General features: G+C 46.4%; 1 protein-coding gene across 1 annotated transcript in view; it reads left to right on the forward strand.

The window, feature by feature from the left end:
- Positions 1–14,084, forward strand: part of LOC109395108 (syntaxin-8-like) — a 212,896-nt gene extending 198,812 nt beyond the window's left edge. Inside the window, exon 5 of the mRNA XM_019665905.1 lies at positions 13,909–14,084. Coding sequence (XP_019521450.1) covers positions 13,909–13,979 — 71 coding nt within the window. The 3' untranslated portion in view covers positions 13,980–14,084. The remainder of the gene's footprint in view (positions 1–13,908) is intronic.
- Positions 14,085–14,335: the final 251 nt, after the last annotated feature.

The following is a 14,335-nucleotide window of genomic DNA, read 5'->3' on the forward strand; positions in this document are numbered from 1 at the left end:
CTCAGTGGTGACCACTTAAAAGCAAGGGTGACCTTTTGAACACAGTAGAGCTAATTTTTCTGCCTTAACAATGAGGATAGGCTTCACAGCCAAACTGAGTGATCGTGACATATGTTCTGGTTATTTGGGAAAAGGCCCTGCTCTTAAAGTGAAAGGACCATGTTTGGCTGCTCTCTCCAGCCCTTATTTTTCTTTTCTCCCATAGCTCTTAACAGTCATCTTTCTTCGGCCCTCCCCCCTGTGGTTCTTGGTTATATATGGTCCGTGTCACCTAGGAGGCCAAAGGAATGCTGAGATTAGGTGGGGGCAGATGTGGCCTCCAAGATGACGAGTGGCTCTCCACCCCAAGTACCAGAAATGGTGCTAGCAATCCTCACTTTAATTGAAATGCGTTTACCAGGATTCTTGCAAACTTTTGGTGACATCTTGCGTCTCCTATTTCATCTTACTTCTACCACCACAACCTGGCTTCCGTTCGATTTCCGCAACCAGCTGGTGGCCAGCCCTTGGCGACTCTCGGCCAAAGCTGTTATAAAGTGAAACAGCCCCCAATGCAGGCAACAGCCATCAGTGTAAGAGGCACACTTTTCATTTGAGAACAGAACTGTTAAAACAGGAATAGTTGCGGCGTGCCGCTTCTTCGTGCCACGTGTCCTCACAGACCAAGCAGGTACAGAGTTCTCTGGCCAGGGTATCCCTGCCCTGGAAAGTGCTGGAAACCCATTGACAAGTTCTTCCTCTCCAACTCTCCTTTTCTACACTCCATAATAAGTCCCCTTTCTGTTTCCAGTTGTCATTACATCACCCTTCATTCCAACAGACTTTCGTAATGTGTTATTTCTAAGCTTACATGTTATTAACATTCAGGGATGGCAGTTTCCTGATGCCATGTAGGAAGGCACCCTAATCTTACCCGCAATATGTTTCCAAATCCCACTGTGGGATGCTAGTTTCTGGAAAGTATTAGCACTCCTTCCCCCCATATGCTCCTAGAACCTGAGGGAAAGGGGACGCGTACCTCTGAGGTACCACCTGCCGTTCACAATAGGAAGAGATATGCTGTATTTTTCTTCCGAGCACTTACGACCCTCTAGCACACTGCACAATTTACTGATTTTGGCTTTTGTTTTCACCCACTGAACCCCTCAACACACACACACACACACACACACACACACACACAGCAACTCAGTGAGGTTGAGGGGAGGGATTCTTGTCTGTTTTGTTCATTGCTAAATCTCCAGTGCCTAGAACAGTGCCTGGGACCCTGTACATGTTCAAGCAATATTTGTTCAATAAGTCAAAAGCCAGTAGAGGTGCAAATCCAGAGTTTATCCATATTGTTTTTGCTGTCCTAACCACTGCGGGAATGAGGACCTTCTGTTTCATTTGTTGAGTAAACATTCATTGAGCAGCTCAGTGTGTAATGTCCATAAAGGGCTAGGCACCAGTAATGGTGGTAGATGGGGCTCTTATGAAAAGCACTGTGGTGGCAGGAATAGTGTGGTTCACCTGGGACCCTCCTAACCCACACACCTGATGGGCCCCTACATGCTGTGCCCTGAGGGAGGAAGAGTCCCCAAGGGGGAGGTCTAAGCAATAGTTCACCCCATCCAAGGCGCTCTTGTTAGCTCTGTTTACAGAGGGGGACTCTCGTGTCCTGATCTTTGCTCCAAATACCTCCTGCTCCAGAACTTTAGCACATCTCCTGGTCACTTTGTCTCTTCAGGCCCTCTATTGCATTAATCAAAGAAAACTTGTAAAAGAATAGAATATGTGACTGGGAAAGAAGAGAGTTTGGTATCTGAGAAGGCTTCTTACTGGTGACATCTATTTCAGTTGGGACTTCGGCCCATTCAGAGTTAGGTCCTGGATGCAACACGAAACTGTGCTCAGGGGCACGACTCCTCTGAACTGTACTTTCAACACTAAGCCAGTGAAGTGAAATTGTTCTCATGTTACTTTTATATTTTTCCCAATAATTAGAGGCAAAGACTCACTTTTGCTGATGGTGTCTTTACTGTAAGATCTTGGTTACAAGTAAGAGGAAATGACTCTGGCTCATTTAGGTTAAAGAACATGTAATTTATGTGAATGATGTTGGGTTACTTCTAAGAATCTAGGGGATAATTGGGCCAGCCACGTCTCAGAAAGAGTCGGAACACAGGCACATCCTGGGATCTTCTGACCCGACTTTGTGGACCACCCCTCTAAAGTGTCACAATTACTGTGGCTGAGCCCCAATGCTGCTTAGTCAAAAGCCAAAATTCCTGGAGAAGAGAGCCTGGTTGGCCTCACCTGGGCCCCACGTTGGGCCCCTCAGCTATGTATATGGAAGCAGCGTCAAGCGGAACACACATGGCTACTCCCTCTGCCCAATAACATGGGGTTTTTTTGAGGTTTGGAACTCAAAGACTCATTTCACATCTACTTTGCATCTTGGTCAAATGATTTGCTTAAAAAAAAAATCGGATAAGCATTTGATATATTGAAAAAGGGTTTTCCTGATGGCCGTACCTCTCTGCCCTGCCTTTCTGTACCTGAGTCAGAACGTTGGCAACAGCGCCCTCCGGCCTCCTTGCCCAGCACCCCTAATTGATGCCAGGTGATGTTCCCCAGCCCGTCCAGCACAAATGAAGGGGTTTGTAATGGTGAATCCATAGCCTGACTGGAGCCATCCAGAAATCTTTTGACACTTAGTCAAGAGGGAATTGTCAAAACAAGATATCCATAACAGAGTTCCTGACCGTCTTTTCAAAGACACTTGAATTTCTGCCAGACTCCAGACAGATTCACATTCCCAGGGGTAACACGCAGCACAATGAAGGGATATTTCTTAGCAAATATTGATGTGCCAGAGAATTGGCATTAAATTATTGACTTGACAACTCATCATAAGCTGCTTTTGATTGCTGATATGAAGGATTAGCTATTTACAATTGAATTCTGCTGTTGAACTGTGGTGATTGCTGGGCTGAACTTATTTCAGGAAAGGGGAATGAAGAACACTTTAAGAACACGGATAAGTCCTAGAAGCCAGTCAGCACTTCCTGTGCAGGAAGCGGCAGTAATGGCTGAGTTTTTACATGCCCCCCTCTAAGGAAGATATCATCTGCAGAGCTTTTTTGTTTTGTTTTGGAGAGGCAGGATAGGTTGATTTTCTGCCTCTCTCTTGAGACTGGGAGGCCCTTAAAGAGCCAGGGTGTATCCTTGCACCTTTGGACCCACAGTAGGCACTCCATAAACATGTGCTGAGTTCAGTTCTGGTACGAATAAATCTAACTCTCTCGGGCCAGTCCTACCCAGCACAGTGCCCTTGGTCAGCTGCCAGTGGGATAGCTTGCCCAACGAGCCTGCCCCTTCATGGCAACCTGATTTGCCCTGGGCTAGTGAGATGAGCTCTCATATCGGGTCTCCGTTGACCAAGTATTGGCTTCACCACCCGGTGGCTGTGACAGAGCCACCTGATGCCTGGACCCCGGGGACCTGCCTTTCACTAGGCCTCCGTCCAGCTCCTCTGCCTCTTCTCTTGCAGTCTTACTTCCTTTTAATTTCCTGTTTCTAGGCAAGTCCTTTTTTTTCTCATCCCAACCCCCACTCCTCTAAGGTCACCGTCCCCGATTCCTGCTTCCTGCTGGGAATGACCTCCCTCTCTCTGGCCCCCAGATGTCTCTCTCTACACCGTTCGCTTTCCTCGCTTTCCCCGCAGTTGGCTGCCTTCTCTTTAGAGTTGATCCTTTTCAAGTTTTTCTTTTTACGAAGAGCATTATCTCTTGTCTGCATTGACATGGGTTATCAGCCCAGGGACTGAGAAGGTGAATTTTGCCCAGATTGGGCCTGGGCCTGCGGAAGACAGGGCCGAGTTGCCAGTGTAGGGAAGCTGCCTCTCTCCTCCCTGTGGCATCTCACCACAAATCCAGCCCAGACACACTTGGGGTACCCGGTGTGCCACTCCAAGGAATCACTTTAAAAAAGACCATAGTTCGTCAGTAAGCTTGTACTTTTCAGAATGGGGCCAGTGTTTAGTCAGCAGCGGCCATGTGCCAGGCCCTTCGGCCATGTGCCAGGCCCTTGGCCGTTAGGAAACGCCACGTAGTCCTCGTGCAGTCTTGGGTAATGGGTGTTGTCCCTCCTGAGCACTGAGGAAGTGCGATGTAGAGGTGCTGGGTAACTCTAGGCTAGCGGGGGCCAGGCGGAGTTTCAAGTCCTGCCTCTTCCCCATGCTGTGTTCCTAGGCTGTAATCTTGTCAAAAGACAGAGACGCAAACACATTTGGTCAGTGTGACATAAAGCCGAGAAAAAGTTAAGATCTGTTGAATTTGAGTTGTATTTGTTTTTACTCAGAACCAAAACATAGGCAGATTCTAGGGTGATTCTTTGCCTTCTCATATATTCCTTTGAGAAACTGCACTGTCAGTTCTTCAGTCGCACTGTCACTTCTGTGTCACAAACCGTGGGTTTCCACTTTGATCCCTCAAGACTTCTGTGGCCTGCTGGGTTTGCCTTTTTCTGTCCTGAGCCCCAGCTCCCCAGGTTGGGCCAAGTTCCATGATACTCCGTCCTGGAGGATGTGGCCATTCACCCAAAGCCAGTCCCGCTATTGGCCTCGGAGCCCCCATTTTCTCACCTATAAGTTAGGGGAAATTGTTGCTCTCCTAGCCTCATTGCCTTATGGTGAGAATAATATAGAATTTAAGCACTGTAAAACATTCTAAGTACATGTACTTTATGGCATAACAGTAGCTCTTATATTTTTACTTCTGTTCTTGTTCCACTGCTATTATTATTTTCATTGTCATTGTCATTATTATGTGCGCCATTGTAGCCGAAGTGCCCAGCTCCCCAGCCCCTGAGTCCCTTTCTGCCCGTCCTCCCACGTAGCTGAGCAGATTGTGCTGCTGGGCCTGACCTCAGCGCACCCTCAGGCTTCCTGCAGACCTTCCAGGTTCCCCTTGGGTTTGCTCTAACCTTCTTCTCTTGCCTGCGACCCCGTCCTCAACCTGTGCCCTTGCCCTGACCTTCCCTTCCTCAAAGGCCTTTCACATTTCGGTTTTTCACAGCTTCTCTCACCTGGTGTCCACTTGGCTGTGTTCTGCTTGCCTTTTGACTTCAGCCAGCATCTCGCCTCGTACAGCTGCCCTTCCTGTGGCTAATAACTGAAACGGATGCTGCCAGATATTCCACTCTGAACTCCCAACCTTTCCTGGACGCCCGTCATCACCGCTGGGCTCTGTGTTTCTAAACCAAATGCCACCCAGGTGTTCCTCTGTTTTTGCTCCTCTTCCTTCACTTTTTGGAATGAATGACATTTTGTTTCTGTTGTGAAACGGAGAGACCGGCCCTCTCAGAGGCCATTTATGGCGCATCTGCTACACACGAGGCACCGTTCTTGGGCGATGGACTATTATACAAGCAGCAATAATTATTGTCATCACAGCTACTATTTATGGAGGGCCAGTTCTGTTCCAGAAGTTCCATGTACTTCATCTTACTGAACCCTCACAATGAGCCTACGAAGTCCGTATTTTTAGGCTTGTTTTCCTGGTGGTAGAACCAAATCCAGTGTTAAGGAACCTCCCCAGTGTCCCATAGCTAGAAAGTGGCAGGTTTGACGTCAGGCCTCCCTGATTCCCCAGATGAATGCGCTGTCGTATGCACCATATCATATTGTATGATCCCTCTCCTTTGAGATCCTGTGACCTAGGGAAAGAAATACTAATCAAGGATTTAAAGATGGAGGACAGCCGTTTAAGAGCAGTAGCCTGGCTGTAAAAAGCTCCCTGACTCCAGGGGAGCCATGCTTCAGTGAAGGCCGAGCAGTCTTCCTGGAGAAAGTGGAGCCTGCACTGAGTGTTCAGTACCTTGGATCTGGGGAAAGGTGAGACAGGGACGAGGGTGTACACACAGGAGGCGAGAGGATGTGCGCCCGGCTGAGGACATGGGGCTGGGGGCGCACAGTGTAGCTGCAGAGAAAGGTTTACCCACGAACAGAGAAAGGAAAGCCTGGAGGGATGGACTGAATGTCAGGTTAAAACAAAACCAAACTCGGCAAGCAGAGAAGACTTGTGCAGCGTTGTACTGAAAGCAGTACTGGGGGAGTTAAAACGTGGAACTGTGGTGTGAAGTGGATTCTATGGGGACACTAGGTGTGTGTCACCCCACCACCCGCAGTAGATTCAACGGGGACACTAGGTGCGTGTCACCCCACCACCCGTGTCTGAGTAAACCCAAGCCCCCACAGGGCTTCCCCCAGCCCAGCTGAGCATCTAGGCAGTTGGAGGGAGGCGGCTAGTGCCCACGCCTTGCGGCCAACCCGCAAAGCAAACACAGCTCCAGAGTGAGCCGGCCTTGGCCGAGGGGTGATCTCAAGGGTAACTGCAATTCTCCGGCCATTCAATCTGAAAATCAAAATGTAAATATGTTCACCTTCTCTGCACAGCGTCTACTCTTTTCTTGGCTTATTTGCCCAGTAATGGGATTAAAGGAAACATTTACATGAACTTTTGAAAAAACAAATCTTCCAGCTTTGTCTTCTCCCTGCTCACTGCCCACCTCAACTCAGGAGTCTGCTGCAAAAAATCCGTTTGATCAGTGAGAACCAACTGGTTAATACATGAGCAAATGTCACCTATCGATGGGCACAACTGGGAGAAAAAAACAACTACAGAAGCCTTTCATAAATGTCCTCTGTGGATCTTTAGAGGTTATTGCTATGTGAGAGTCGTTTGTTGCCTCTGACTCTTGCAGTGCGAAGAACCAGCCAGACAGTAAGAGAATATATATTTTGGTTCCAAATAACCAGCAACAGGTAACCAGTATGGCTTGCCTTGTGATAAACAAAACCAGATGAAAAGACTTCCACATAAAATTGCCCTTCATGTCCCCCTACTTCCCTCCATCTCACCTCTTCACACTCCCTCCTCTCCCACCATCCTTATCTCCCACGTTTCCCTACAGCTAAAGGGGAGAAGGAGAAGGGGCCGACACAGAGGTCTGCCCCCACTGTCTCAAGAAAAGCCAAGCTCCATCCTTTCCTCCTCCTTCGCTTCTCCTCATTAGCAACTACCGAGAGCGGTTACCTAGGCTCAGCTGTGGCAGAGGTGTTGGCAGCACAGCCTCCATAATTTGCAGGTTTCCAGTGTTTCACTGGAAAAAAAATACGGACCATTAATCCAGATGAACAATCTTCAGAAAACACAGCCCTATTCCTGAGAGACTGTGTTTCATATCCTTTCCCCGTTTGAAAAGGAGTTTGTTTTCTTACATCTTTTTTTAATTGCCATGAGCTGGACTTATAAATATTGTAAGTGGCTGAGTAATACTCATCTGGTAAACTGACCAAAGGAAATGGACATTTTTTCCACTCCTGTAAACTCTGGCATCCCATGCCTGCCCCCGTAAGGGACACTTGGGTATTGGAAAGGAAAGTCTGCCCTGCCAGGTGCCAGCAGTACCAGTGCACGGAGCTGAGTGAAGCGCGGAGAAAACGATCCCGTTGTCAGGAGCCCCGCCAGGTGTTTTTGTGCTAGGACTGGGGGCAAAGAGCATTCATTGTTAGAGAAGTTGGCAGGTTCCCAGAAGTTGAACTGTCTTTCTTCGTTCTGAAATGTCAAACATTTCCTTAGCCAGGGGATGGATGACTAGACCCCCTGAGGTTTAAGCATGACTCTGAGGCAGAAGAAAGGCGGTCCCTCTTTCACACGTGACTGAGTGCTATTCAAGTCCTTGTCGTGGCCATCCGCCATCCGGCAGGATGGTCTCCTGCATCCTCTGGCTGGGACTGCTCTCCTTATCTGAGGTGCCGCAGGCTCTTCCCTACATCTGTCTTTAAAAAATACCAAACCCTCTAAGCCAGCGGTTCTCAACCTGTGGGTCGGGACCCCTTTGGGGGTTGAACGACCCTTTCACAGGGGTCGCCTAAGACCATCGGAAAACAAAAAGATATTTACATTATGATTCATAACAGTAGCAAAATTACAGTTATAGAGTAGCAACGAAAATAATTTTATGGTTGAGGGTCACCACAACATGAGGAACTGTATTAAGGGGTCACGGCATTAGGAAGGTTGAGAACCGCTGCCTATACTTATGTGTGATGGTGGCAGGGTGTTTTTAAAAACGATGCCTTATGTTTTAATGATACTTACTGAAGTATTTGTAGATGAAATATATCTGGGATTCGCTTCAAAATAATACACTGGGGGCAGGGAGCGGGTGAGGGCATAGATGAAACTCGATTGGCCGTGAATCGATCTTTGTCAAAGCTGAGTGATGACTTCATCACAGTTCATTATACTCTTCTGTATACTTTTGTATTGGTTTACATTTATCCACCATAAAAATTTGTAGGGAGGGAGGGAGGGAGGGAGGGAGGAAGGAAGGAAGGGAGAAAGAAGAAAGAAAAGGAGGGGATGGGGGAAAACAGAAGAAACTCTTTATCCCAGTTCTGCAGCCTGGGCCTCTCTTCCAGATAAACCCCACACTGTTGGGAACCAGGATCCCCTGGACATGCTCCCCGCCCCCCTCCAGTGCAGAGAAAGGCTAAGAGCATGGCCGAAGGTTCGGTCCTACCTGGGTTCCAATTCTAGTTCTTCCTCTACCAGCTGTAGGTCCTTAGGTAAGAGACTGAGCCTCCCAGAACCTCAGGTCCCTCACATAGAAAACAGAGACGAGAGTCATCTATTGCTGAGAATTCTGCAAGGCGATTTCCCCATGGCAGTCAGTACAGAACTGGGCATGCGTGAATATTCCATGTACTCTCAGCTTAGCTCTCCCGACTTTCAGAAGATATTTGATTACTCTTTCTGAAATATCCATCAGAGGAGAGAGCCTACATTCAAGAAAGGTACAGAGCTGTGATCACATTCCAAGAAAGCCACACTTCTTAAAGAGAAAGGATTGCAGTGATAAGGTGTGTAAACACCTATTCTTTGTCCAAAAGCCTCCAGTTGGCTTTTGCTTATCAGTGTCACTTGCCATCTTAAAAATGACTTCCTCAGTTGACCCTCAGTGCACACCAGTTTACTTAAACCTGTTGAAAATCTCCTACCCAAAGGACCCCTGTTTGTTCTGAAAGGGTTTAAAATGTAAGTCTTATTTGCTGTCGCTCTCAAAGTCCCCCTTTTCATCTTGGGGCAAGAACCCAGTTTATCACATATTATCAAGTGGCGCTATCTCTTGTGTCAATAGCTGAAGTGCATTTTCATTTTTCATAGGTATTATGTACCCTGTCACACCTTTACTAGGGCACAATTTGTGTAATTCACAGTTTCTGTTATAGAGTAATTAGTAGCTTAAAGCAGAATCATTGTATTAATAATAGTTCCAATAGACCCACCCACCCTTCTGCTAACACTGTGCTATTAAAGGTCTCGGAAACCCAGACGTTTTTTCTCTGTTTTCCCGGTGTTTCTGCAGCATTTGTAGATTGGTATTGACCACTTTTTGAATTGTCTGTTTTCTTGGCCTCCTTGATATATTTTCTGAGCTTCTCTCTCGCTATTGACAATACCACCTGTGTCTTTCTTAATGGCTTTCCTCATCTCTTCCTGATATTCAAAGTATTTATTCACTTTTATTAAAAAAAATGTGCTGTGCCTCTTTTGTGAGCCAGGCTCTGTTGCTGGTACTGGGGTCATGGTGGTGGACTGGACAGGCACAGTCCCTGCCACAGACGCTTATGTGCCACGGGTGGAGACAGATAGTAACTGTGGACCTAAATCATGATTTCAGACGGGTCACTGCAGAGATACAGCAGGACAACGAGAGCACAGTCAGTTGGAGGTCTAGAAGGAGTTCCTTGAGGAAGTGATGCTGATGCTGAGGTTTGGAGGATGAGTAGGGATTAACTAGGCCAAGAAGGAGCAGAAAGGATGGCGTGAGTGAGGCTTGGCGGTGGGAAGGAGCATGGCATGCTGGGAACCTAAGGCCAAGATGGCTGGAGCACCGGTATCGAGTGTGGCTTCAGGGGAAGAAGGGCCTCCTAGGCCACCATGACGAGTCTGGATTTCCGTTTAAGCATTTGGAGAGTTTTAAGCCAGGAAGTAACCTGATCCGATTTCCATTCCAGCTAAATTGTGGAAAATGGATTGGGTAGAACGAACTCCAGGTCAGCAGTCCACTGCAGTGGCCTGAGTAGGAGAAGGTGGTAATTAATTATGCCTTGAGGCCTCTTCCCTTGGACTGCAAGCTTTGTGTGTATAAACTAAAACTGGGTGTATGGTTTCTTCTTCTCAACCCGTTATTGTTCTTGATTTCTTGTTCTCATCACTTATTCTGCTGTTCTCATAATCACCCTGATTGGAAAATTCAAGGTCACTTGGACCGGCCTCGCCTTTGGGCCATCACAGCTTCAGTCCAGAATCCTGGCTGCACCAGGACCTTCTCAGCCTCAAGGGCTCTCCCAGCTCTGATCCTGCCTGAGCATCAGTGACTATACTTCTTCCTGAAACACCACTCTTCTCTCTCTTCTTTCCTCAAAAACTCAGTCCTCCCCCTCCCCGACCCCTGACCCCTTTGTTTTAGGATAAGCCTGGGCTCTGGAGGGCCAGCAGTTGCCCTTGAGTTTCCACCTCAGCCTGCCTGCTTCCCTCATTTCCATTATTTTGTTCTTGATATTGTGCAATATAAACCTTTTGCCTCAGTCAAGAAGTAGTGGGATTCCTACCCAGGTGGAGCTTTTGGTCAACGTAAAGATGTTTCTGGGGGCAGAAATGAATGAAAAGGAGATTTGTTCTTCTGGTTCTAGCAAGGTGGACTGAGATAATATTCACACACACACATACACCCTTTACTAACAAGCATCTTGAAATGCTAAATAAAATACTATAATACCCCCTAAAGTGTTAATGCATAGCTGAATTTACAAGGAAGAAAAGAAATTCCCAGATGAAATAAATGGAGAGAGAACTGGAAACCAGAACCTAAGTGAATGAACTGATTGATACTGCTGCGGGGTCATTATCAGCTATCGTGATACAGAGCAGGGTCGGCGCAATTCTGTAAAGGCCAGATAGTAAATAGGTTAGGCTTTGCAACCGCAGACAGTGTGACATCATCTTCTTTTCCTTTTTTGACAACCCTTTAAATATATGTAAACCATTCTTAGCTTATAGGTTGTACAAAAACACACCACAGGCCGGATTTGGCCCATGGGCCACAGTTTGCTGACTCCTGATGTAGAGGCTTGGGTTTCTGTCCGCATGAAGACAGGAGAAAAAAATCTTAGGTCCCCAAAAGGGAGTACTCTCAGAAGATTGGATCACAGGGACATCACAGGGAAGCTTGCCATATATTTTTAAACCATTCCTCAGTATTTAAAACTGTGGATATGCTGTGCTTACATGGTTGGATTTTCAATTTACACTACCTAAACTACATTGAACCCTGGGGAACCTATGAATAGAATTCAGGGAGTCTGTAAACTTGGAGGAGAAAGCCAATTGCATTCTTATTTTCATTAACCTCTAATTGCGATTTGGCATTTTCTTCAATTAAGAATGTAGTCAGCAGACCCCAGTAGTATTAGTAGCACTTCTGACTTTGCCACCAATAGAAATCACAGATATTTTCACATCAAAATATACTACATGTATTGTTATCTCAGAATTTATATATAGATATAGATATATAGAGAGAGATAAGGATGTTTCCATGTAATTGGAAATTTTAAAAAACACTTCTAAATAATTATTGGGCCAAAAAAGAAATTGTTGAAATTAAAAATTTTTTAGAATATAGAGGCTAACAGCAGTTATTTCATATCAAAACATGTAGGTTTGGAGGGGTAATATTTAGAAAAAAGATGGAAAATGAGTGAGTTTAATTCAAGAAGTTAGACAAAGAACAAAGTAAATCCAAAGAAAGTCTGTGAATAGGATTAATAAAAATAAATTCAGAAGGAAATTAATAAAACAAGAGATGATCAACAAAGTCAAAACTTCTTGGAAAAGATGAATAAAAAGGCACAGTTGGGGCAAAGCTAATGAAGAAAAAAGAATACACAAGTAAGTTGGTGTTAGAAATGAACAGGAGGACATAGATACAGCGTACTCTTAGTGTTTATAAGAGAATATCATAAACAGTTTTATGCCAATACTTTTGAATACTCAGAAAAAATGGGCCGTTTCCCAGAAAAATATAATTTAACAAAAGTGACTCAAGAAGGGAAAACAGAATTCCCTATGTGGGACGCCATCCAAGTGCAGAGTGAGTGTTGAAAAGACATTGAGCAGCCGTTCATTCATTTATTCAACGAATATATATTGAGTCTCCATGGCAGGCACTGTCATAGGAGCGGGGTGGGTGCAGCAGTAAATGAAATAATCCAAACTCCATACTCTGTGTCAGTTCTGTCCAAAAGAACTTTTTCTGCGATGATGGAAATGTTCTTTATTGTCTCTGTCCAATATGGTAGCCATTGGCCACAAGGGGCCCTTAACTACTTGAAATATGGTTAGTGCAACTAAGACACTGAATTTTTAACTTTATTTCCTTTTAATTAAGTGAAATGTACATAGCCAGATGTGGCCAGTGGTTATCTAACGAATAAGATCAGTAATGTGTTAATGGCTTCCTATAAGAGAGTAAGACCCTGACCTTTCCAGAAGCAGCTTTTCAGTCTGAGGTAGGCAGCCCTCGTGGCCAAACAACCACATGATCCTGTGGGTTTGACTCACCTGTTACTTTACAGAGCATTTTCAGGTACAGTAAAACCTTGGATTGCGAGTAACTTGGTTTGTGAGTGTTCCACAAGACGAGCAAACATTTCTAATACATTTTAACGTGGTAAAAGAGCGATGTCTTGCAATACGAGTAGTTTGTTTCCAGATCAAATTATGCGCGCAAACCAAGGTATTACTGTACTTTGTCTCATCTACTCCTCTTCCCTCTTGAGGCTTCAGTAGCTCAGGGATCCTTCCGTAAGCAAACGTTTATTGAGTGCTAGCTTCATAGTAGCCACGCCCTGTCTCTGGTATATTCCACGGCAATGCTGACCTCAGGTGCCCAGGCTGAGGTCAGCACTCGTTACATACAGGGTGAGTGTGGGCGATGGCGAACTCACTGAGTGAAGGGGCTGTGTCCTCTTGGATCTGCTTCATCGGCCTTGCAGGGATGGGCAATCCTAAGTCCAGATGCATGAGCAAGGGAGGTGGGCCGGGGTTGGCAGGCAGAGCTGGGCACAGACTGGCTGGGAGGGCTGATGCACTTCTTTGTCTTCCCCAGCCCAAAAATTTAGGAAATAAAACCAAAAAATGCTAATACAAAAAAATGTATATATGAAGAAAAAGTCCCTCTATTGGGTATTTTTGCTGATGGATGACGTAAGTATCTTGGCTCAAGAAGAAAAGGCAAAGCCTGTGGATAGTGGAGAAATGGATTCTAGAGTGAACTTCTTTGTAAACTCTACAGCCCTTTGCTTTATTGATATCTCATCAGTGCGAACAGAAAACAGGGCCAGGCTGCACCCAGAAGGGGGCTGAGTGTGCACACCCCTCCTCGCCTGAGTGCTGCATGGCGAGGCCCCACCCAGGTCCCCCCAGTTTTGCTGTCAGGAGCAATGGCACTTTGCTGGCACAACTCTCTACATGGTGGGGTGAAAACTCTCCAGTGCCCCCGGAGCCCCTCCTCTCTGCACCCACCAGCCTGCAAAGCCAGAGCTGAGCAGTGGCAGCTCCTTGGGGCTGCTGACAGCCTTCCCCCCACCCCCCCAACACACACACACACACGCACGCACGCACGCACGCACGCACGCACGCACGCACGCGCATTGGGGCACAAACTGAGCCTCCGCGGGAACGGATGTACTGGAGAACTGCATCCTCTGTCTCTGAAGATTCTTAATGGGATGTGAGATGCTCTTCCAGTGTGAATTGTTCACACAGATCTTTTTATGCTTTTGTTTTTCAGGGATGATAATGGTGATTTTATTGCTGCTTGTAGCTATTGTGGTCGTTGCAGTCTGGCCTACCAACAAGTAGCAATAAAGGGACCACCAGCTGTGACACCTGCCAATGATGGAGAAAAGCTCAGCGCTCTTTTGATACACGAAGGCTGCTCTCAATAAATTCCCCCAAAGCTCTGCACTCTTGATTTGCGTTGCTTCAGTAAAAGCAAATTGCATGGCAGCTCTGGAGAGCTGCCAGGAGTATCAGGCCCAGCGTGGCCCTTCTGCTTCCTACCTTGGTCATTTGGGGGCTAGCCCAAGGTTCCTTAAATGGTCCCTGTCCCAGGGCTTCCAGTGAATTTCAGCCACCCTGCAGCGTGCTGGGCGCCCTGGGGGATGATAGCGAATTAATAGGCAGTTTGTAACCTTGAATGTCTGGTCTGCTCTGGG

The sequence above is a fragment of the Hipposideros armiger genome, unplaced genomic scaffold (genome assembly GCF_001890085.2).
Source record: "Hipposideros armiger isolate ML-2016 unplaced genomic scaffold, ASM189008v1 scaffold_457, whole genome shotgun sequence".
NCBI lineage: Eukaryota > Metazoa > Chordata > Mammalia > Chiroptera > Hipposideridae > Hipposideros > Hipposideros armiger.